Below are 21,197 nucleotides of genomic sequence, written 5' to 3'. Positions count from 1 at the left end.
TCAGAGTAGCTAGTCTTTAATGACAAGTAACAGTCCTTTAATCGAAGCCTCTTGATTAATCATTTTCTTGCATAACACAACTCAGCGTAAGGTCAGAATAAAAACAATGCTATATGTTATAAATAAACTAATATTCTTTTTTTTTGAGCAACCATAAACTAATATTCTTCTAACTATTTCTAATTTGTAAAGATCACTTGCCCAATCACCGTTGACTATTCTCACTTCATCCTAGAAAAAAAAACAATATTTTAGCTATTTGTATTGATATTGAACGTTTAAACATTTTAATATAACTAGTGTCTAGATATGACCATCTCTCTACATGATTAATCAGTTGAGATGTAAAGAGGCGGATTTGGATGAGCTTGCAACGAAGAAGTAAACTGAAGTTGATGTGACATATAACATTATTTATTGGCTCAAACAGAATAGTATATAGCCATTGGAATGCATACTCGAAGTTTTTGAGTTGCGGAGCGACATATAAGATTAAATGTGGCTTGATATTGTAAGGCCATTCAGTATGAAATGGAAAAGGTAAGTGTGTGTGTGTCAGTGTGTGTATGCTTTTTATTTATAGATAAAAAGGTAAGTGTGTGTGTGTGTATGTTAACTTTTGTAAACAAAGTGTCACCAATTTTTTGCCAAAAAATCCCAAAAACAAAACAAATTGTGTTAATGTGATAACTATAGGGAATGAATGTGCAACCAAATGGATTTGACTTATGGAGTTTGAATTGCGAGTAGATGCACGGATGTGTACTGAATTTATGGCGACACCGAGGAGCACTTATTGGCACCTGCCCACTCAGTGCCCTCCCCATATCTCAGTCCCTAATCATTTTTTTCAAACAAATGTTTTACCTTGAACTATTTGAATTTATTTTACACGTCAAGAAAATAAACTAATTCAACTACTCTAAAATAAAAACATTTTTATAACCGTTTAGAAATTACGTGAAAACGAACATACTTCCGGGTGAAACAAATCAGAAAGAATGATTTGTCATGGATCCTATTATTGGTTTTAATCTAGTAGAATGTTGCCTTTTGGTTTTAAAAGGGATGACTTCTGCAACTTTCAATATAGTTATATATTTTCTCTATTTCATAATAAATGTCATTTTAGCCTTTTTTTTACAAAAAATGTCACTTTACAATTTCAATGCAAATTATACTTATATTCAACTGAAATTTAATTAAAAATTGCATTGATTTTATAAATAATTTTATTTATCTCAAATACTATTGGTCAGAGATATATAATTAGTACTAACTTACATATATTTTTGCTATTTTTTAGTATGTGAAAAATGTCAAAGTGATACTTATTCAAAAACGGAAAGAATATAAAAAGCGACAATTTCATGATATTAATTCCCACATTTTCATTCAGTCTAAAATTCATAAGTATTGCCAAAATTATCAGGGCCAAGCAAGCGGTAGGCTGACATAACTAAGGTGTGACTTGTGATTGAAATCCCGTTAGAGATCTATTTTATCAAAATGATCCAAAAATATTTTTTATTCGTAGTCTACAAATTTTAAAAAGAAAACAAGATTGCTTTATTATTCTATAAGGTTAATCTCGATTACTACTTTAAGATCCGAACAACGCGGTCTCACCACAGCTGATACATTTGTTTTATAACATCTAGTTTTAGAATTTAATCTTATCCATTAAATAGTTCAAAGGTTCATTCTATGAGAATTTTCGATCGTGGGGTTCCTAATGAATCCTTCTACTTTTGTAGAAAAAAAACGTACAACAATACACATACACGACACATTGACACATCAATAATTGGTCTTATGGGAATGCTGAACATCAAAAGTTACTTGCTCAATAACTCTAAATAAAGATTTTTGCTTGTTGGTGTGAAATATCTTGTCAACATGTCTCTCCTTGAATGTGATCTCATGCCAATGAAAACAAATTGATTGTCAATTTATAAAAGTTTGAGCTTTATAATTTAACACAAAAAAAAAATAAAGAGAAAACCTAACCAAGTTGTTTGAGTTCGTTGTCATGGAATTAAATAAATAAATAAATAAATAAATAAATACAGGAAGAAAGGATAATTAAAAAACAAACACAACCACCAAACTCTCCAACGTGTTAAGGAGATCGGTGACGTCATTCCACCTCAACGCAGTGACATCAGCATAGCTCTGGTAAGCCAATAAGAGATTAAATAAACTACCACTTTCCCGTTATACCCTCGAGTTCATTATAATTCATAAGCAAGTTTTATCACGTTACCCATTATACCCTCAACACCAGTATAATTACGCTCTCTCTCGTACCTCTTTCTTAAGCATCTTCCTATGATCGATCCTTCTCTCTCTCGATCAAACCCAAACCCCCCAAAAAAGAATCTATCAACACTATATTACAACCATTTTCTCATCTTCATATCATCATACCAAAAAAAAACTAGAAGAGAAAGCTTGTTGTAACAAAAAAAAATGGATTCAAATAGTAACAACACAAAAGCTATAAAGAGAAAAGTTGTAGATGACCTCGTGGAAGGCTGCAAATTCACTACTCAGCTTCGGCTTCTTCTCTCTAATCACCACATCGAGACGGGTTTACTCTCCGGTGATTCAGATCTCGCTAATGAGCTCATCACTAAGATCTTGGGATCCTTCCATAAAACCATATCGGTTCTTGATTCTTTTGACCCCGTCCCCGACGTCTCTTTCCCTGTGGCCGTAGAGGGTTCACGAAATGCTTCATGTGGCGATGACTCGGCGGCTCCGGCGAGTTGCAACGGTGGAGATTCCGGAGATAGTAGAAAGAGACTTGGGGTTGGTAAGGGTAAAAGAGGATGCTACATAAGAAAGTAAGTAGAAATATTGTTTTATATTTTTCCATTCGTGTTAAATGGTTTAATCTACTTTTTATATGGATATTTTTCAAAAAAATATCATTTCAGTTTGTTATTTTTTTATGTGGATTCCATCTATATTCTGGTAGTGCCCCATATTGAAATGACTTATCGTAAAGGTTAATATATAAATTTGATTTCCTCATAATCTATAATAATAGTAAGATTACAACTAATGCTATTGATCATGGTAGTGATAGAGAATTGTATGAATATGATTGATTGGATTGGACTAATCAATGTTATGAACCGAATTTTATTTGTTTCATTTAGTGTTGTGGTTTATATACTGTTTACAGTTGATTAGTAATTGTATTTGCTAAACTGGATTAACTATTAATTAATAAATTTTTACTTATTATTTTCAGGAAGAGATCGCATACTTGGACCGTGCAAGCTAAAAGAATTGATGAAGATATATATGCTTGGAGGAAATATGGACAAAAGGAGATTCTTAATTCCAAGTTCCCAAGGTACTTAATCTTTACTCCATGTATATGTTTATATATAGGACACATTTACAAGATAAAATGGTCTAAATCAGTGTGTGTGTTTTTATGTTTACAGGAGTTACTTTAGATGCACACACAAACCAACACAAGGATGCAAAGCAACCAAGCAAGTTCAGAAACTTGAGCAAAACCCTGAGATGTTTCAAATCACATACATGGGCAACCACACATGTACTCTTGGTGACCAAACGCAAGTGAAGACCGAGATTACCATGGATTCGGACAACTCATTGGCTGCAGCCACTCCTCAACAGGACCATGTCAATGCAAATGTACAAGAGCAAGAGAACGATATCAGTAGTCTGATCGTAGGTATGGTGAAGCAGGAGGAGGATAATAACAATGGTGATCAGATTAAAGACTCTAGTGAGGGTTCTTCAACTGACGGCGACTTGTCATTGGTTTGGCAAGACGAGATGATATTTGATGATTATCAATATCATCAGGATCACTACTATTATGGTGAGACTAGTACTACTTCTCATCAATTCTCTTTCATTGACAACGATCAACTTTCCTCCTTATTCGACTCATATTGCCCTTACGAAGGAATGAATTCTAGGTGAACATCCAAATGCGGATTAAGGAATCATAATCAAGCTTGTAATAATATTTAGTATTTACTCATCCTCTCTTTGAGTATGCTTAGTGGAATGTAATATTGTTGTTGGATATTTGATAAAACACCATATAGCATATATAATTCTCTTCCAACGTTACTCGTGTCACATTTTTTTGAACTGGCACTAGATGTTTTGTATGTTGGCCACATTAAAGGTGCCAGTGCAACGACTTGGTTAATGGATTACCAATGAAACGATTAATTAGAATAAGCCAATCACCAACTGCGACAGTTCCACTAGATTATTGTTTTGCTTATTTGATTGTTACTGCATTTATTATTTTTAATCCATGTTTGTGATATATGATTGATTACCTAAAGAGTGTAAAGAGACTTATCCATTCAAATTGCGGCTATGCATGTTTGGTGCTAAAAAGGAAGAAACTGGGACAAATTCATCTCGCAATTGTCGTGCTTTGTCTTTTTGTTGTTGTCCTTACATAAGCATTGCCGTATACACTAGGGCATTAATTAATGCTTGCTGAAACAACAAAACAAAAATTAACTAACCGATAATAATGTATTCGGTTGTGACGCAAATTAAATAATTTATGTTCCGTACATGTACTCTTTTATACAAACAAAGTTCATTTCACTCGTCTGATGCACATATCTTTGAAAATATCCAAGAATTTGAGAACTCCAGCTGCAGTGCCCGCCCCTGGCTCGAGCTTTGGCCACTGCGGAATTTACATGTGGACTGCAGCACCCGAGACCGAAGACCGTTATACGGTGAGCGACATAGTGACGTCCTGGCAGCGTCCATGCTCACTTCGGTCTCTAGTCTGAACCACCTCGGTGGAGCCAGGATACTCGGTTAGCAAAAAAAAAAAAATTTGAGAAATTTTAATATTACATTGATATAAATAAAATTTACTACATTTCAAAAACAAAAATTAACAAACTGGTTCAGACATTTTTGTTTACTTGTGATAGTTTAAAAAGATTCATTCTATGAATATCTATATATATATTTATTCAATAAATTATAAGATGTATGAATCCTTAGATACTTGGTCACGAGATATGATGAGTCTTATTGTGTGGTTTAAACCCCTGTAAGTAAACTAAAAGATATAATTCGTTTAACACCTTAAACATCTTTTACGTATTTCACAAATATCAGATAACCGAAGATAGAATGTCTTCTCTGTCGATCGACATAACAAGTACAGATGATGAACAAAGGGCAAAACGAAGGCCGCATGCATGATGAATAGTAACGGTGAAGGGACCAAAGATTCCACTCAAATAGCTGATTTTGACACTGAAGACTCCTCTTTAACTATTTGTATTCTTTAGTATAAAAAAAAAAGACATCAACAAAAAGGAAGAAACACCAACAAGTTCATGCCAATATGTGAGATGCTGACAAGATAACAATTTATCCCCTAGTTTTGATTTATTTTAAACGTATCGAAATTGCATATTTATTTATGTAAGAAAATGTACCTTGTACTGAAAAAGTGTAGACAATATATTATAGGATAATGATTATCTGATTACTTTGCGCTTTTCTCTTTGTTGTCAGAAATTCTGGTTACTTGATGTTCTATTTCAGAGCCAATTATATCTGTTTAAAGTTTAAACTAAACTCTGATTTTATTTTAAGAAGATATTTTGAGGAAATGAGCTCCTTCTAGAAATTTGTATTGAAATATGGATTTAAAAAAGGGATTGTGGAAACTAAGCTTTTACAATTTATTAGGTAAATAGATAGTTTATCATTATTCAAAAAATAATCAAAACCCTAACACAACTTTTATCAATTATTTCAAAAAAGTACTTGCATTCTCAAAAATGTTTTCACAATACCTTAAAAGCAATGAATTAAACAGATAATGAGAAGGAAACTATACAATAATTAAAATAAAACACTTTTCATTGTAAAAGCGAACTACTCAAAGAATTGATTCCCACTAGATACAAACTAGAATCACGAGTAATGATGCAGAACTTTTGATAGTAATAATAAATTAAATCAGACATGTCCTTTCTAGTTTCTATGTATAGATACATGAATCTTACTTGTCTCCGTCGTCGCCGTCTTCCGACCGCCGGTAACAGTGATCGTCATGATGACTTGGATCATTGAAAGGATATATGTCCATGTTGGCCCCAATCCCACTGCTACCAAACATCATAGCATCAGCCATGTCGAAGAAAGGGGGACCGTAGTCAAGGGAAAAGCTAGTTGTAACTGGAGTGGTGGGGGCAGCGGCGGAAGCGGTTGAGTAGATGTGGCAAGTGTGTGAACCACGGTAAGTGACTCGGAAGGTGAAGGGATCGTCATTGAGGCGTTGTACTTGCTTCTTAGCTGGACAATTGTATAACTTTTGGTGGGTGCATCTATAGTACGCCCTGCAACATTATTTAAGTACATGGACATACATGATTAGGACATTTTCAAACTATTCCAGCGATATAATAAGCAAGTAGCCATTAATAACCATGAATTAAGAAAAAATAATTATATGCATCATTTGAACAAGAAATCAGAGAACGATACTTAATTATAACATCGAAGTTTCAACTTTCAACTTTTAATAATATGGTTATTTGGTCATTCTAATTAGAATCAGAAGAGACTGATTACAACTTCTTGATGTGATGTAAATGTGTATTTATTGGTTAGTTAACTAAACTAAAACTTGGTTATATAAACACTTGATAAAGTTTTGTTTTGTTAAACTATTCGTATAATAGTTTTACCTAGGAAACTTAGAACCGAGAATTTCCTTTTGACCGTATTTACGCCAAGTATGGTTATCGTCAGGTGGTAGATTTATGTTTCCTGTCCTTAACGCCGCCATCAACACCACGTGTTCTCCTCCTTCGTTTTTCCTAAATATGAACTCACTTAATCCACGTTAGTACATACGGTACGTACTGCATAGATTTTATTTTCTTTTAGTAGTTTGCAAATAAACATAAAATAATGTTGAAAGCGAGAAATTTGAAGTGGACTAATCAACCATCGAGTTCTTGAAAGATTTAGCTAGATATGTTCTTGCTTTAACTTCTTTATGAAAAAACAAAAGAAACTTGTTATACTTGTACTTGGACATAACTTCAACTTTCGAAAATACCGCAATGAATAATTTGAGTATGCTAAAATTTTAGTATTTTTGAAACAATTTTCAAAGTTGTGGTATTTTTAAACAATACTTTGTTGATTCAATAGTATTTTGCGGTATCATTCTCTGACTTTTATCGTTTCTATATCCATAAACCAAATAAAAAATTATACAATTCTACTTTTTAGGTTTTACCTTCTGCGTTGTCTTGGCGTGGAAGGATTGCTACTGGAGCCGCCTGATCTTTCTGCAGGCGTCAAGTTTCTTCTTCCATCTTCAACGGCCATGATCTGCCTTTGAGTCATGGCTTTGGTTCCCTGAGATGACGTGGACCCGCCACACCTAAACCAATACTCTTGCATCAGACCCGGTTCATTCTGCATTAGCAACTGGTCTGAACAAGACACAACCACCGAGTTTCTGAATTCAAGAACTATCTTCAGCCGCTCGTTTGCATCACCAAATGTTCTCGTGATCTCGTCGAGAGAGGTCGATAGAGCTTCTAGTGACTTTTCCGGTAAGCTTGACTCAAGCTCCTTAACCAGTTTCAATCCTTGGAAGATCATTGACATTACCTCTTCCATTTTTAATTTAGTTTTCTAATTTGTACGAGTATACATAACTTAAATTTATTCATACGCATGTATATATATATATATAGACGAAGAGATACGTAAATGATGGTTAGTGCCAACAGTTAGCTTCGGTGTTGGTTCCAACTCTATCGAAACTTTGAATATGCAGAATATTCAAAGTTTGTGATTTTTTTTCTTATGTTAAAATATTCAAACGGAGGTTAAGTTAAAATGTTTTTTTTTCTTAAACGATAAGTAAAGTATGTCCAAGAATCAAGAACAAGCTTTTAGGCTATTTCACAATATTAAACAACAAATTTGTTCATTAACACTATAAAACATTTTTTTAGTAAAGCCCTGCCCAAAGATCTAACTAGTGGTAACACATTGACCTGGTCGGAGAATTCGATATAGCAAGGGGAGATCGTGTTTGGCTAAACACGGTAGACGAACTGGTAGTAATATGTTGACCAAGTCACGGTCTTCTTGTTGCCCAAAGGAAGAAAACAAAGTCATGGTCTTCTATATATGATTAACAAAATTAATTAATGTTTGTATTTTGTTTCAAGATTTTCCTAGAAGTCTAGGCGAAGACTTAAGATTTCAATGTGAAATTGTTAAACATTTATTTCTTAAAGTGGAGACACACTCCTTGACAAAAAAGAAGAAGAAGTGGAGACGCACTAGTGAAGACATTTCTATGGGCGTTGAAGCAACTACGAACTTTTAGTAAACTTCTTAACAAAAACTAAATAGAAGTTCTTTGGGTCTGAAACATTTCTTAGTCGAATCCTTACTAAAATTGAATATTTTCACACATTAATTTCATTCATATCATAAAATTATGAGGGCTTATGTATCGCCCTAAATTTTTATTCAATTGTTTTGAAATTTAATAAAAGGATCCTTTTTACTCCCTCCGTTTTTAATATAAGTCGTTTTAGAAAATATTTTATGTTCCAAATTATATGACGTTTTCGGTTTTCTATGTAAAATTTATTAACACTTAATGTTATATGACCAATGATAATATACCTTCTATTTTATTATTGGTTGATTTGTGGTTACGTAAATAATTAATGATGTTTTTGTTTAGAAAATATAAAAAATTAATGATTTTTTTAATCTATGTGCACAATTCTAAAATAAATTATATTAAAAAACAGAAGGAGATCTAGTATGAATCTTGAATATTTTTTATATTAATAGAAAAGTTTTAAACATTTCAAAACCCAAAAATGAAAAATTGAAATAACAAAAAGGAGAGAGTTAACCGAGGCTTGTGGTCCAGTGGTGATTAACTTGAAGGCAAAGTTCAATACGGTGAAACCACCTGGGTTCGAGTCTCAGCCATTGGAGAATTAAAATTTCGGCATCGCCAGAGACATGAGACCTACATGTGGGCCGATAACGTAGACTCTCTCCTTTTTGAACAACTTAGGTTTTCTACCGATAACGTAGACTGCTAACACATGGCTACTTTGCACCCATTTTTATGGAGACCAAGATACTCCGGTATAATTCAAAAAAAAAAAGGAGAGATTCAACGGTAGAAAACCTAAGTTGTTCAAAAAAAAAAGAAAAAAACCTAACTACGAGAGAATAAGAGAGAAGGGAAAACGCTATTCGATTACGACCCAAACCATGACTCGATCTTGGGCTATACAATTCGGCCCACATAAAAAACAGCACGAATCGTCTAAACTCCACGGCGTCTTGTTAGCAAATAAACATCACGAACTGTAAAACGAAAACACGAAAACGGCGGTGGCGCCAGTTCATATCGATCATAATAGTTCCGACGAATCAAAGATCAAAAACACAAATCTACGAAACTCGATTCAGCAAACAGATTGTTGAAGAAGAAGAAGAAGAGGAGAGTTTGAGAGATATAGATCCTTACGAAAGCAGCAACCTTTGCTGGATTGAGAGATATAAACAGAGGTGGAAGCATGTTCAATTTTTTGAAAGGAGTGGTGGGTGGATCCGGGACGGGGCTCAAGGATCTGCCGTACAACGTCGGCGATCCTTATCCTTCCGCTTGGGGCTCCTGGATTCATTATCGTGGCACCTCCAAGGTTCTGTTATCTAATGTCACTCTTTAGATTGAGTCTAATGGATTTGGGCCATTTGGATTATAACTGTTATTGATTTGAGTTTTGAGATTTTGAATTTGATTTCACTCATAAAAAAGTATTCTTTTTTAATTGTGTATCTAAGTTAATTTCGATGGTTGTTGTTGTTAATTGTTTTTTGGTTTCTTTCAGGATGATGGATCTCAAGTTTCGATATTTGCTTTGTGTGGGAACAATGCTCAAGATGGGCATTTGGCTGCTGGGAGGAACGGTGTTAAGCGCCTTCGTACTGTAAGCTTTCGTGATCTTATAAAACACGGTGTAGGCTTGATTTTTACAAACAAGATAGTTCTTCTCTGGTTCTCTCGATCACTTTGATCTATAACTCATCAAACTAGTGAAGTTGGTGGTACATTTTGGTTGTCTGTAATGAAAAATCTAGTTTTGGTCATATTTTGGTGAGCAATTTTTGCATATATGTGGGTCAGTTGAATCATCTGAATGTGGGACTAAGTGGATTTCTCATGGGCACCCTTTCTGTTTTCTTTTGCAGGTGAGGCATCCAAATATACTTTCGTTTCTTCACAGCACGGAGGTTGAAACTCATGATGGCTCTACTTCCAAGGTTACAATCTACATAGTCACTGAGCCTGTTATGCCGCTCTCAGATAAGATAAAGGAGCTTGGCTTGAAAGCCACTCAGAGGTATGCACTCTTCTCTTCTTATGAGCATTAGACAATAGGCCAACTCTTCAAACAAATCTTTTCACAGTCTTTCTTATCTGTATTTTTCCTAAGATTGGTTTTCTCACGTGGCCTTCATATGATTGACATGGTAATTTTAATGACTTCTGTAATTTTGTTGTGATTGAAAATGTTTGCCTAGGGATGAGTATTTTGCACTTGGGTTACACCAGATAACTAAAGCTGTGAGCTTTCTAAACAATGACTGCAAACTTGTGAGTATTTGCTTCTTGTAACATTATAGTTTTCAGCTGTTTAGAGTACATAAAAGATTGTGGTATTGTAGATATCATCTTGAATTTATTATGTAAATCTTTGGTTCCTTGTCTCAACAGGTGCATGGAAATGTATGTCTGGCGAGTGTTGTTGTCACACCTACTTTGGACTGGAAACTCCATGCTTTTGATGTCCTATCAGAATTTGATGGAAGCAACGGATCTGCGAGTGGACCTATGCTGGTAGTATTCATCACTCCCAAAGTTTTTTAAGCTTCTTTTCATCCTTTCTAAACTTGTTTCCTTGTTTCAGCCATTTGAATGGCTAGTGGGAACACAGTACAAGCCAATGGAAATGGTGAAGTCTGATTGGGTTGCCATTAGAAAATCTCCTCCATGGGCCATTGATTCATGGGGTTTAGGTAAGATCCTGCCAACTAATTTCCAATCGCAATATAATTTTTAATTGAAGCCTTTACTTTTACTTCTGTTCTTGTAGGTTGTCTTATCTATGAACTCTTCTCGGGCTCTAAGCTGGGAAAAACAGAGGAGCTGCGTAACACTGTCGGCATTCCTAAGGTTTGGTTGTCATTCTCTTTCTTGCATATGTGGTTTAACTCCAATGTATTTGGAACTTTCACATACTGGCGATGTGTTTTCTCCAAAGTTTTAATAGTGTATTAGTTTGTATGACTTTGATTTTTAAGAGCTGGCTTTCATTTCAGTTTGAATGTTTCTTTTCTCACAGTCTCTGCTTCCAGATTATCAGCGACTCCTAAGTTCCATGCCTTCTCGCAGATTGAACACCTCAAAACTTCTAGAAAATGGCGGTAATCTTCTTGTCTTAGTTACAGATTTGAAACTTAAATAGTTTATCTTCGCTTCTCGGCTTGTGGTTTCTCTGTATTTTTGTTTTTGCCCTTTCCCTTTGGAATTTAAAATGCTTGTAACGGTGTTGTATCTCTCATCTCTTGATTCTTATTTTTGACATTTGGCAGAGTATTTCCAAAATAAGCTGGTGGACACCATACATTTTATGGACATTCTTAACTTGAAAGACAGTGTTGAAAAAGATACTTTCTTCCGCAAACTTCCAAATGTTGCTGAACAGCTTCCTCGGGAGATCGTGCTTAAGAAGGTGTGAATCTGAACTATTGGGGGTACTAAAACAACATTTTGGCTTTGCGTTTTGTTATTTGACTTAAACCTTCTGGTTTCTGCAGCTTCTTCCTTTATTAGCGTCTTCCCTTGAATTTGGTTCAGCTGTTGCCCCCGCATTAACTGCTTTACTTAAGATGGGTTCATGGTTATCAACTGAAGATTTCAAAGTCAAGGTTGTTCACTCATGCTGTGATATGTCTCCGTAAAAACGCTTCAACCTACTCAATTGGTGTATATGAATATTTTTCTGTTATTTTCTTATGTGACTTTAGGTGCTGCCAACGATAGTCAAGCTTTTCGCTTCCAATGATCGAGCTATTAGAGTTTCTCTTTTGCAACATGTTGATCAATTTGGAGAATCAATGTCAGGGCAGATTGTTGATGAACAAGTAAGTTTATTTTCTCTTCTTTGGCCTAAAAAAAATGTTCTGGGTGCAGATGTGCCGCAGCAAATGCAATCTTGTTGCATGCTTTTAACATTAACATTGACTGGACTCTGTTTCTACAGGTATACCCTCATGTTGCTACTGGATTTGCAGACACATCCGCCTTTCTGCGAGAGCTGACTCTTAAGTCAATGCTCGTTTTAGCTCCAAAGGTATTTTGTCCTTACCATTTTTTGGTCAAAATCCGATTGTATTTTATCCAACATATATATTTCTTTTCTTTCATTGTGGCTGCAGCTTTCTCAGCGTACACTTTCTGGATCCCTCTTGAAATACCTTTCCAAGTTACAGGTTTGTATCTGCCATTCTTAATAGCTTTGACCGTTGTCTTTCCCATCTATGATTGTCCCAGTAAAATATTACCACATTTACATAGCATTGTTGATGGCAATCGTTTGGTTTGTTTTTAACTGGACTTAGGAGGTCGTTGTGGTTTAAATTTTATATTATCTTCCTCAGGTGGATGAAGAGCCTGCAATCAGAACAAATACCACTATATTACTCGGGAACATTGCCACCTACCTCAATGAAGGGGTTAGTCTCCACTACCTTCGTTGTTCTTTTGATTCTTTTGTCACCTCTCCTGTTTTTGTTTGTGTCTAATCATGAAAATATGATGCAGACAAGGAAAAGAGTATTGATTAATGCTTTTACAGTGCGTGCCTTGCGGGATACATTTCCACCTGCTCGAGGTGCAGGTATGTAAATACCTCAATTTTACTGGATCCTAGCGATCACATCATTTATAGGATGTTTTGGTTCTGTTTTCTTTTTTTCCAGCTTTCATCTGGAATTTTTACTTAATGCAGGTATTGTTGCATTATGCGCCACCAGTACCACTTATGACGACACCGAAATAGCAACTAAAATTCTTCCAAATGTTGTTGTGCTAACCATTGATCAAGACAGGTTCCCTTATTTAAGTGCATGCTGTTTCCCTTTTGGTTTAGTATTTTCACTTGGGACAAAATGTGAAGCATTTTCTCTCATTTTCCTTATTAGTGAGGTTCGATCAAAGGCATTTCAAGCTGTAGAACAGTTTCTTCAGATACTGAAACACAACTATGAGAAGGTAGAGATAATGGCTCTACCGAACACTTGCCTTGAGATATTTGTAATAATATATAGAGTCTTATTGACATTTGTGGATTTTCTTAATAGACAAACGCTGGAGAGACAGGAGCCACTGGAGGAGCTTCAGCTATACCTGAAACTGCTGGTCTGATCGGGTGAGTATAGTAGATGAACTATATATATAAACATTAGTCAGAGTGCTCGCTATACTAACTGGACTAGTTGACTTAATTCTTACAGATGGGCTATGAGTTCTTTGACTCTCAAGGGTAAGCCATTAGATCAAGCGTCTCTTGCTTCTTCTTCTTCAGCACCATCTCTAGCTGCTGCTGCTGCCTCAAATGCTCCAAGCACAGGTACACTTGACATCATTTATAATAACTTTTCTCTCAACCATGAAAAGTTATATTTAAAAGAAACCTTGATTAGATATTCGATTATCTGATAGTTGATCACTGTGCTTCTTTCTCCTATTTTGTTTTATTTCTTTGTAAATCTTCCTCAGTAACGGAGGCGCCGAGTGTCAGAGCCAGTCATCATACACGTTCCAACTCGGACTTCACAGATCAACCCGCCCCACCATCCCCATCATCAACAGATGGTTGGGAGAATGGCATTACCGAAGGTCATGACAGCGACAATGACGGTTGGGATCTCGATCCTATAGACGAACCAAAACCTTCTCCAGCTCTCTCAAACATTCAAGCAGCTCAGAAACGGCCTGTGTCTCAGCCCTCTAGACCTGCAGGTACCCAATCTTTATCTGAATAAATTTCGCCTAAGCCTCTTAAAATTCATATGGTTGTGTGTTAAATTCATCGCTCCTAATAGCTACAAGCTCAAGACCAAAGATTAGCACGGCAAAAGCAGCTGCGAAATCAGAAGACGATGATCTGTGGGGATCCATAGCTGCTCCTCAACCTGCAACTACTTCAAGACCGTTGAACTTAAAGAAGACAGTACAGTCTGACGATGAAGACCCTTGGGCTGCCATTGCTGCTCCACCACCAACCACGAGAGCAAAACCTTTGTCTTCTGGTCGTGGTCGAGCAGTCAAACCTGCAGCTCCCAAACTTGGTGCCCAACGCATTAACCGAACCTCATCTGGAATGTGATGAACGCTAGAGGTATACAATGTACATTTTTTCCCGAAGCCATCTCCAGATGACTCGAAGAGTTCGAACCAAGCAACCAACACATTTTTTTATTTGTAGTATCATTCATTATAATCCCAAAGAATGTCTTACACTTTTATATGAACAAAAACTGCTCATAACATTATATGGTTTATGGTGGCTAAACGGATTTGAAAAATTATTTTTAATTTTCAAAATCAAATGTGGCTTGTTTTTGGGTTAGGTTTAAATTTTGTGTTAGTGAAAGATAAGAATAGGCAAAGAGAACTTTTTATACAGATTTTGTAAAATGTTTATGAACAATTCACATTAATGAGATTACAAAACTCACTTCCAAATCATCACTGTAATGAGCTAAGCTACCTCTAACACAAATGCAAAGATGTTCGCAAGCCTTAAAGCTACCTCTGTGATTATATGTATGGTCTTCAAAACCAATTTGTTCCATCTCTCATACTTCCTCAACCTGCAAAACCCATGAATATACAGAGAATTAAGTCAAATGAAAACCATACAAGTACTAGGAATCTTGAAGTTTACCTGAGGAAGGCTCATAAGCTCAAGAACAGCTTTAGTCGGTGTCAGTTCGTTATCGATTATCTTAGCTACGGCTGTCAAAACAGGGAGCTTCACATTGTATTTCTGTGCTAATGCTATCACTGCTCCAGCAGTTGCTACACCTTCTGCAACCTGTGCCATCGGTAGTCACTGATTCATGAGTGTTTCAGATTCAGTTTCACCAATAGACAAGAAGACCAATGAGAAAACACACACCTGATTCATGGAGCTTAGTATCTCATCTAATGTCTCCCCTGACCCTAACCTGACTCCAACTGTTCTGTTTCTTGAGAGATTGACGAAACACGTGAGCATTATGTCCCCAGTTCCTGACAAACCGGTTATGGTTGTTGGCTTTGCCCCCATCTTCATACAAACAAGATCAAGAAAATGCAGTCGAGTTGAATTTACTATGAAGCTATAGATAGACACGTAATTCAGTTTTACTACCTTTGTGGCTAACCATCTTATCTCTGAACAACCTTGTGATACAAGAGCCGCCATAGAGTTGTTACCGAGTTGCATCCCATCAACGATTCCTGCAGCTATTGCTAGAACATTCTTCAGGGCACCAGCAATTTCCACGCCTGTAACATCACTGGAATGATGAGAGGTTACAAGCTGAGTGCACAAAACCCCCCACGAATAATCAAGAAATGGACCATTAGATCGCAGTCACTAACACAGGACATGAATAACTATCAAGCAGGCAGGCAGATTGCTATGTTGTACCTGGAAGTGTTTATCCTCAAGTAACTAGAAGCCAGAAGCTGCTGAACGGCGTTGGCCAATTTCTTATCTTTAGAGGCAACCACCATCGCTGTTAACCAATCAAATGCAAAAACATTCAGAATTAACACATTACTCTTATCTTCACTAAACGAAACAAGAATGTGAATCTAACCAGTGGGCAAATTGTTCATCAGCTCCAGAGCAAAAGAAGGACCAGAGAGCGCAACAAAAGGCTGCCGAGGATTCTTCAACGCGGTGGGAATTATCTGTGACATCATCCTAAGAGTATTAAGCTCAAGACCCTTGCTAAGTGATATAAAAGGCAATCCTGGATCAACATAATCCGAAATCCCTTCTAGAAACAATGAGCTGAACTGCAACAACAACAAGCCAGCATTCATCATCAGAACATACAATCAAACCAACAAAATAAAAAAAGAAAACTCAAATGTGGTTAAAACCTGAACAGGCACAGCATGAAGACAGTAATCAGCATCAAGCAAAGCAGCTTTAGCATCAGTCGTGGCGATCACATTCTCAGGTAGCTTATGCTCAGGAAAGTACTTACTGGTTCAAGAACATTCACATTATCATAATTCTTGAATTGCTTTGTGTTAAAAGTTAAAGCTATAGTACATTACCAATTGTGGTGGTTCTTGTTGATAGATTCGCAAACGAAAGAGTCACGCACAAGCATGTTAACCTCTAACCCTTCCTTCCTCCCAGCTACATGCGCAGCCATTGCAGTACCAAACGAACCTCCACCAAGAACAACAACCTAAGAAAGTTTTGAAACATTCTGTTATTCAACTTGGATTAAACCGGAATGAAATGACATAACCATTTATACATTGAACCGGTTGAAGAAGATTGATAGCAAACCGTACCTTGCGAGTGCGTTCGAGGACATCAGTTTTGGCTTTGGCGCGCAGGGAGCGTGACCAACGGACTATCTTCTCCCACGCGATGCGAACCACTTTGCGCTGGTCTTTGGTGAGATTGGCGTCAGGCGAGTCAGGCTCGGGGAAATTCGGAGAGGAGACGCAGCGGAGGAAGGTGGCGTTGGTGTGTTTGAGAGGCGGAGGATGTTTCCCGGCGAAGTGGAGGTCCAAGCATGCGGGTTGAAGGGAGGCCGCCATTGTTCGCGGAGGTTTGAGAGGAGAGGACCAACTAAACCCAACCAATCGGAGAGAGATATTGAGAGTGTGGGTGAAGAGAAGTTGTGTTTGCTCTTTACAGTTATTCTTGGCCCATATATTATAGTGGGCTTTCTATTAGTTGGGCTCTTAATTAAATCCTTTTTGTAATTAAATTTCTATCACGTGTAATATACCATTTGTTAATTTGAGTGTTACCAAATAATTTAGACGTGAAATTGTAGCCGAGTTGTGCTATATAAAAATACTTAAAGAATTGAATTGGCTATCTATATCTATGTATCAGAAGTCGACTTACTTTTTCCATCGTACATCTGTTTATAACTCCAGAATTAAAGCGTATTTGGACTAGAGCAGTAAAATAATGTATGATCGCGATACTGTGCGAGTGAGACCAAAGTACGAAAAAATAGATAATGATTGCAGGATTAGTAAATAATGATTTCAGAGTTTTGAAAAAAATTAACGATGCATTTTCTGTTGGATGGGATGGATCCCACAGACTGAAAAAGCAGATGGCTCATTAGCCATATAGGCGTTACACGAAATTTTCTATGAAATTGTTTGTTATTATTTACATAAATTGTAAGTAGTTTATTATCATTTGTAATAGAAACTTTTAGATTATATGATGATGTATCCAATGTTTAAAAATAAACTAAAAACTAAATTAAATTTTCACCCTACCTCCACCCCACCCCACCCCACCAAACTACTCATATAATCACTAAAGTTTAGTGATTAGTGGTGACTAAACATTAAATTCTAATTACGGGCTTTCAATATCCGGCCCATTAATCTCTTCTCGTTATGGGCAAACTACTTGAACTAAGACCCATTATTATAAAATAATGACAAAATGGAAAATAATATTAATATTCACACTTTAGAGCTTAAACCTCTGCCCTAGCGTCTTCGTCTTCTACACCGTCGTCGAATCCAATTCACTCCGGCGAACTAAGCGGACCCCCCCGCTTCTCTACCGCCAACAATGGCAAACCGCACGGATCCATTAGCGAAGAACATAAGAGGAACGAACCCGCAGAACCTCGTGGAGAAGATCGTGCGGACAAAGATCCAAAATCACACATTCTGGAAGGAGCAGTGCTTCGGTCTCACGGCGGAGACGCTCGTCGACAAAGCCATGGAGCTCGACCACGTCGGCGGAACCTTCGGCGGTAACCGAAAGCCCACTCCTTTCCTTTGCCTTGTGCTGAAGATGCTGCAGATCCAGCCTGAGAAAGAGATCGTCGTGGAGTTCATCAAGAACGATGATTACAAGCACGGTTTCTTACCAAAGCTATTGTCTTTTGTCCGTATAGCGTTTTGTGTGTTGTAAAGTTTGGTTTTTGAGTTGATTAGATTTACTCTATTGGGTTTCTGTAGATATGTTCGTGTTCTTACCAAAGCTCTTGTCTTTTGTCCGTATAACGTTTTTGGGTGTTGTAAAGTTCGAGTCTTGAGATGATTTTGGGTTTCTGTAGATATGTTCGTGTTCTTTTGTCTGTATAATGTTTTGGGTGTTTTAAAAGGTCAAGTCTTGAGTTTGGTTTTGTGCAGACATGTTCGTGTTCTTACCAAAGCTCTTGTCTTTTGTCTGTATAACGTTTTTGGGTGTTGTAAAATGTTGTCTTGAGTTTGGTTTTGTGCAGATTTGCTTGTGTTCTTACCAAGGCTCTTGTCTTCTGTCTGTGTAATGTTTTGGGTGTTTTAAAAGGTTAAGTCTTGAGTTTGGCTTTGTGCAGATATGTTCGTGTTCTTACCAAAGCTCTTGTCTTTTGTCTGTTTAATGTTTTGGGTGTTGTAAAAGGTTGTCTTGAGTTTGGTTTTGTGCAGATATGTTCGTGTTCTTACCAAAGCTCTTGTCTTTTGTCTGTATAACGTTTTTGGGTGTTGTAAAGGTTAGTTATTGAGTTTGGTTTTGTTGCAGATACGTTCGTGTGCTTGGTGCGTTTTATCTGCGTGTCACTGGGTCTGACGTTGATGTGTATCGTTACCTTGAGCCTTTGTATAATGACTATAGGAAAGTGAGGCAGAAACTAGCTGATGGGAGTAAGTTTATTTATTTTTGTTAAATGGATTAAAGTGTTTGATTGGTTTTGTTCACTAACGAGTTTTATTTATCTCACTAGGATTTTCGTTGACACATGTGGATGAAGTCATTGAGGAGCTTCTAACTAAGGATTATTCTTGTGATATTGCAATGCCACGCTTGAAGAAAAGGTTTGTTCTTTTTATTTGCGTTTAAGTGTAGTGGAATGCTAGCTTTTGGTGAGATGTTAATCTGTTACTGTGATGATAGGTGTACGCTGGAGCAGAATGGTGTGTTGGAGCCGAGGAAGAGTGTTTTGGAAGATGATTTTGAGGAGGAAGAAGAGAAGGAGGAGAATGAAGGGATGGCTGGTGGATCTGAAGATGAGAAGGTCACTGCTTTTTACTCTGCAATAGTTTTTATTTGGCAGCTAAATGTTGACACCAACTTCTTCTTTTACAGGATCATCACCGTAGGAGTCCTGAAAGAGAAAGAGAGAGGGATAGGAGACGTGACAGTCATAGACACAGGTATCTGGATCCGTGCCCTTTGCTAGATTCCACCTCTAAAGGTTTTTTTCCTTGGGATATGTTTGTTGCCTATGATTGTGGAAGCTGTTTGATCTGGCAAATGCTCGCGCATCATGTCCAGTGTTGTGTCTTTTGAATGTCTGTTTCCTTTATGGCATTTCAAGCCATCAGAGGTTGCATACAGCTTTCCGAAATTGAAACTGTGGAGATCCTTACAGGTTTCACTGTACTGGCAGTGTACAGTGAAAAGTTTGATGGATCAAACATTCTTGCATATAGCTTAATTATTTGACCATAGCTTTGTTGTTTGTGTTATGATTGTGTTTGAGACCTGTGTTGGTTGTTTTATGAGTTAGAATTTGACCATAGCTTTGTTTGTTGTTGGTGTCAGGGATCATGATTATGATAGAGACTATGACAGAGACCGTGGGCGTGGTCGAGACCGGGATAGGGAGAGAGACAGAGATCACTATAGAGGCCGGGATAGGGAGAGGGACAGAGATCACTATAGAGAAGGTGACAGAAGAGACAGGGCAAGGCGTAGAAGTAGAAGCAGGGATCGTAAGAGGCGCGATAGTGATGATGACCAGGATAGGGAGGAGCCAAAGAAAAAGAAAGAGAAGAAGATGAGGGAAGATGGAACAGATCATCCGGATCCTGAAATTGCAGAAGCTAATAAACTGAGAGCATCTCTGGGACTGAAACCCTTGAGATAAGCAGCTGAAGGAGGAGAGAAGACTCTCAAACTGAAGGAAGGAAAACTTATTTAACCAGGCAATGGTTCATGTTTCCAGTTTCTTCTCTGTTCTTTACGGAGGTTGCTAGTGTTTTGGCTCAATCATAGAATCTTTGATGTAGAACAAAAGCTCCCAAGAGATTCTGATTTTTAATGCCATCAATTCTTTTGTGGAGGGTGGACAATTCGGTTATTTTCTCGGTTCGGTTTGGTTAGTTTGGTTCTAGTATTCTTCCAAGTGAAATAAACCATAGTTAGTTCGGTTCGGTTTATATTCGGTTCGGTTTGTATTTGATTCGGTTTAGTTTGTTTTTTGAATAAGTTTAATTAGTTTTTTTTTTAATTATGATTTTCTAAGAGAATTTTTTTTAAAACATAAACTAGACCCTGACCCGCGCGCCAGCGTCATTTTGTCGTCAAAAAATCATTTGGTCACGAAAAAAAAAAGTTCTGATTCCTCGTAAGACGATTCGGATCTTCGGCGTAGATCTACTAAATTAGTGGTTTCTTCTTTTGATTCGTGGGTTTATTAATTTTTTATTCTTAAGGATTACATTCCTGGTAACCACCATTGAATATACAAATTTCATTAGAATCTTTAGATCTTAAAAAAAAAATTAGTAAAATATATTTAAGTACTCCGATTGGAGATGCTCTTAAAGAGAAGTGAATAAGTGTACATAATCTATTCAATATGACAAACGTCCAAACCTTGAATGCGACAACCAATGGCGGACCTACATGAGGGGATGGGTGACACTTTTAATTTCTTCCCGACACTTTTAAATTTCTTTTTTCTGGTTAGCTTAATAGTTTGACCGAGGTTAAATTTATTAATGGGGTTTTATTCATGGGTACTTTTCGGAAAACCCTTAGTTCTCTTTAAATAAAAAAAAAAATGGTGGTATGTTTTCTTTAACA

General features: G+C 36.8%; 5 protein-coding genes across 5 annotated transcripts; 3 read left to right on the top strand and 2 right to left on the bottom strand.

Annotated features, from left to right (window-relative positions):
- The first annotated feature begins 2,321 nt into the window (after positions 1–2,321).
- LOC106391616 (probable WRKY transcription factor 54) lies at positions 2,322–4,125 on the top strand. The gene is made up of 3 exons (XM_048755212.1): positions 2,322–2,849; positions 3,263–3,367; positions 3,462–4,125. The coding sequence occupies exons 1-3, from the start codon at positions 2,473–2,475 to the stop codon at positions 3,970–3,972; spliced, it is 993 nt and encodes a 330-aa protein (XP_048611169.1). The 5' UTR covers positions 2,322–2,472; the 3' UTR covers positions 3,973–4,125.
- A 29-nt stretch (positions 4,126–4,154) lies between these two features.
- Positions 4,155–8,338, bottom strand: LOC125585686 (WRKY transcription factor 55-like). The gene is made up of 3 exons (XM_048755213.1): positions 7,301–8,338; positions 6,741–6,872; positions 4,155–6,389 (listed from the first exon to the last, which is right to left on the bottom strand). Exons 1-3 carry the CDS (start codon positions 7,687–7,689, stop codon positions 6,053–6,055), a joined length of 858 nt encoding a protein of 285 aa, XP_048611170.1. The 5' UTR covers positions 7,690–8,338; the 3' UTR covers positions 4,155–6,052.
- A 1,144-nt stretch (positions 8,339–9,482) lies between these two features.
- Positions 9,483–14,712, top strand: LOC106391615 (N-terminal kinase-like protein). The gene is made up of 21 exons (XM_013832298.3): positions 9,483–9,758; positions 9,948–10,046; positions 10,309–10,460; positions 10,642–10,714; positions 10,835–10,957; positions 11,028–11,136; positions 11,214–11,293; positions 11,463–11,544; positions 11,713–11,852; positions 11,938–12,048; positions 12,148–12,264; positions 12,384–12,473; positions 12,559–12,612; positions 12,781–12,855; positions 12,944–13,019; positions 13,131–13,230; positions 13,324–13,393; positions 13,483–13,550; positions 13,636–13,751; positions 13,901–14,143; positions 14,227–14,712. Exons 1-21 carry the CDS (start codon positions 9,633–9,635, stop codon positions 14,508–14,510), a joined length of 2,388 nt encoding a protein of 795 aa, XP_013687752.2. The 5' UTR covers positions 9,483–9,632; the 3' UTR covers positions 14,511–14,712.
- A 76-nt stretch (positions 14,713–14,788) lies between these two features.
- Positions 14,789–17,041, bottom strand: LOC106391614 (glycerol-3-phosphate dehydrogenase [NAD(+)] 2, chloroplastic). The gene is made up of 9 exons (XM_013832297.3): positions 16,709–17,041; positions 16,463–16,599; positions 16,283–16,388; positions 15,994–16,195; positions 15,822–15,909; positions 15,540–15,687; positions 15,306–15,455; positions 15,072–15,221; positions 14,789–14,997 (listed from the first exon to the last, which is right to left on the bottom strand). The coding sequence occupies exons 1-9, from the start codon at positions 16,958–16,960 to the stop codon at positions 14,983–14,985; spliced, it is 1,248 nt and encodes a 415-aa protein (XP_013687751.2). The 5' UTR covers positions 16,961–17,041; the 3' UTR covers positions 14,789–14,982.
- Positions 17,042–17,857: 816 nt separating this feature from the next.
- LOC106391613 (pre-mRNA-splicing factor 38) lies at positions 17,858–20,461 on the top strand. Its single transcript, XM_013832296.3, has 6 exons — positions 17,858–18,259; positions 18,909–19,030; positions 19,111–19,201; positions 19,281–19,401; positions 19,473–19,540; positions 19,932–20,461. The coding sequence occupies exons 1-6, from the start codon at positions 17,970–17,972 to the stop codon at positions 20,254–20,256; spliced, it is 1,017 nt and encodes a 338-aa protein (XP_013687750.2). The 5' UTR covers positions 17,858–17,969; the 3' UTR covers positions 20,257–20,461.
- Positions 20,462–21,197: the final 736 nt, after the last annotated feature.

The sequence above is a fragment of the Brassica napus genome, chromosome C4, assembly GCF_020379485.1.
Source record: "Brassica napus cultivar Da-Ae chromosome C4, Da-Ae, whole genome shotgun sequence".
Taxonomy (NCBI): Eukaryota; Viridiplantae; Streptophyta; class Magnoliopsida; order Brassicales; family Brassicaceae; genus Brassica; species Brassica napus.
The sequence above is the reverse complement of the archived record's forward strand: the minus strand, read 5'-3'. Positions and strand labels throughout refer to the sequence as shown.

Coding starts and splice junctions, on each gene's coding strand:
- LOC106391616 (XM_048755212.1), top strand. CDS start 2,473: ATGGATTCAAATAGTAACAACACAAAAGCTATAAAGAGAAAAGTTGTA. Junction 2,850..3,262: donor AGAGGATGCTACATAAGAAA/GTAAGTAGAAAT, acceptor TATTATTTTCAG/GAAGAGATCGCATACTTGGA. Junction 3,368..3,461: donor CTTAATTCCAAGTTCCCAAG/GTACTTAATCTT, acceptor TTATGTTTACAG/GAGTTACTTTAGATGCACAC.
- LOC125585686 (XM_048755213.1), bottom strand. CDS start 7,689: ATGGAAGAGGTAATGTCAATGATCTTCCAAGGATTGAAACTGGTTAAG. Junction 6,873..7,300: donor ACGCCAAGACAACGCAGAAG/GTAAAACCTAAA, acceptor GTTCATATTTAG/GAAAAACGAAGGAGGAGAAC. Junction 6,390..6,740: donor CTCGGTTCTAAGTTTCCTAG/GTAAAACTATTA, acceptor ATAATGTTGCAG/GGCGTACTATAGATGCACCC.
- LOC106391615 (XM_013832298.3), top strand. CDS start 9,633: ATGTTCAATTTTTTGAAAGGAGTGGTGGGTGGATCCGGGACGGGGCTC. Junction 11,137..11,213: donor CATTGATTCATGGGGTTTAG/GTAAGATCCTGC, acceptor CTGTTCTTGTAG/GTTGTCTTATCTATGAACTC. Junction 13,020..13,130: donor TCCACCTGCTCGAGGTGCAG/GTATGTAAATAC, acceptor TACTTAATGCAG/GTATTGTTGCATTATGCGCC.
- LOC106391614 (XM_013832297.3), bottom strand. CDS start 16,960: ATGGCGGCCTCCCTTCAACCCGCATGCTTGGACCTCCACTTCGCCGGG. Junction 15,910..15,993: donor GATGAACAATTTGCCCACTG/GTTAGATTCACA, acceptor ATTGGTTAACAG/CGATGGTGGTTGCCTCTAAA. Junction 15,222..15,305: donor TACTAAGCTCCATGAATCAG/GTGTGTGTTTTC, acceptor CCGATGGCACAG/GTTGCAGAAGGTGTAGCAAC.
- LOC106391613 (XM_013832296.3), top strand. CDS start 17,970: ATGGCAAACCGCACGGATCCATTAGCGAAGAACATAAGAGGAACGAAC. Junction 19,402..19,472: donor GTGGATCTGAAGATGAGAAG/GTCACTGCTTTT, acceptor CTTCTTTTACAG/GATCATCACCGTAGGAGTCC. Junction 19,541..19,931: donor CGTGACAGTCATAGACACAG/GTATCTGGATCC, acceptor TGTTGGTGTCAG/GGATCATGATTATGATAGAG.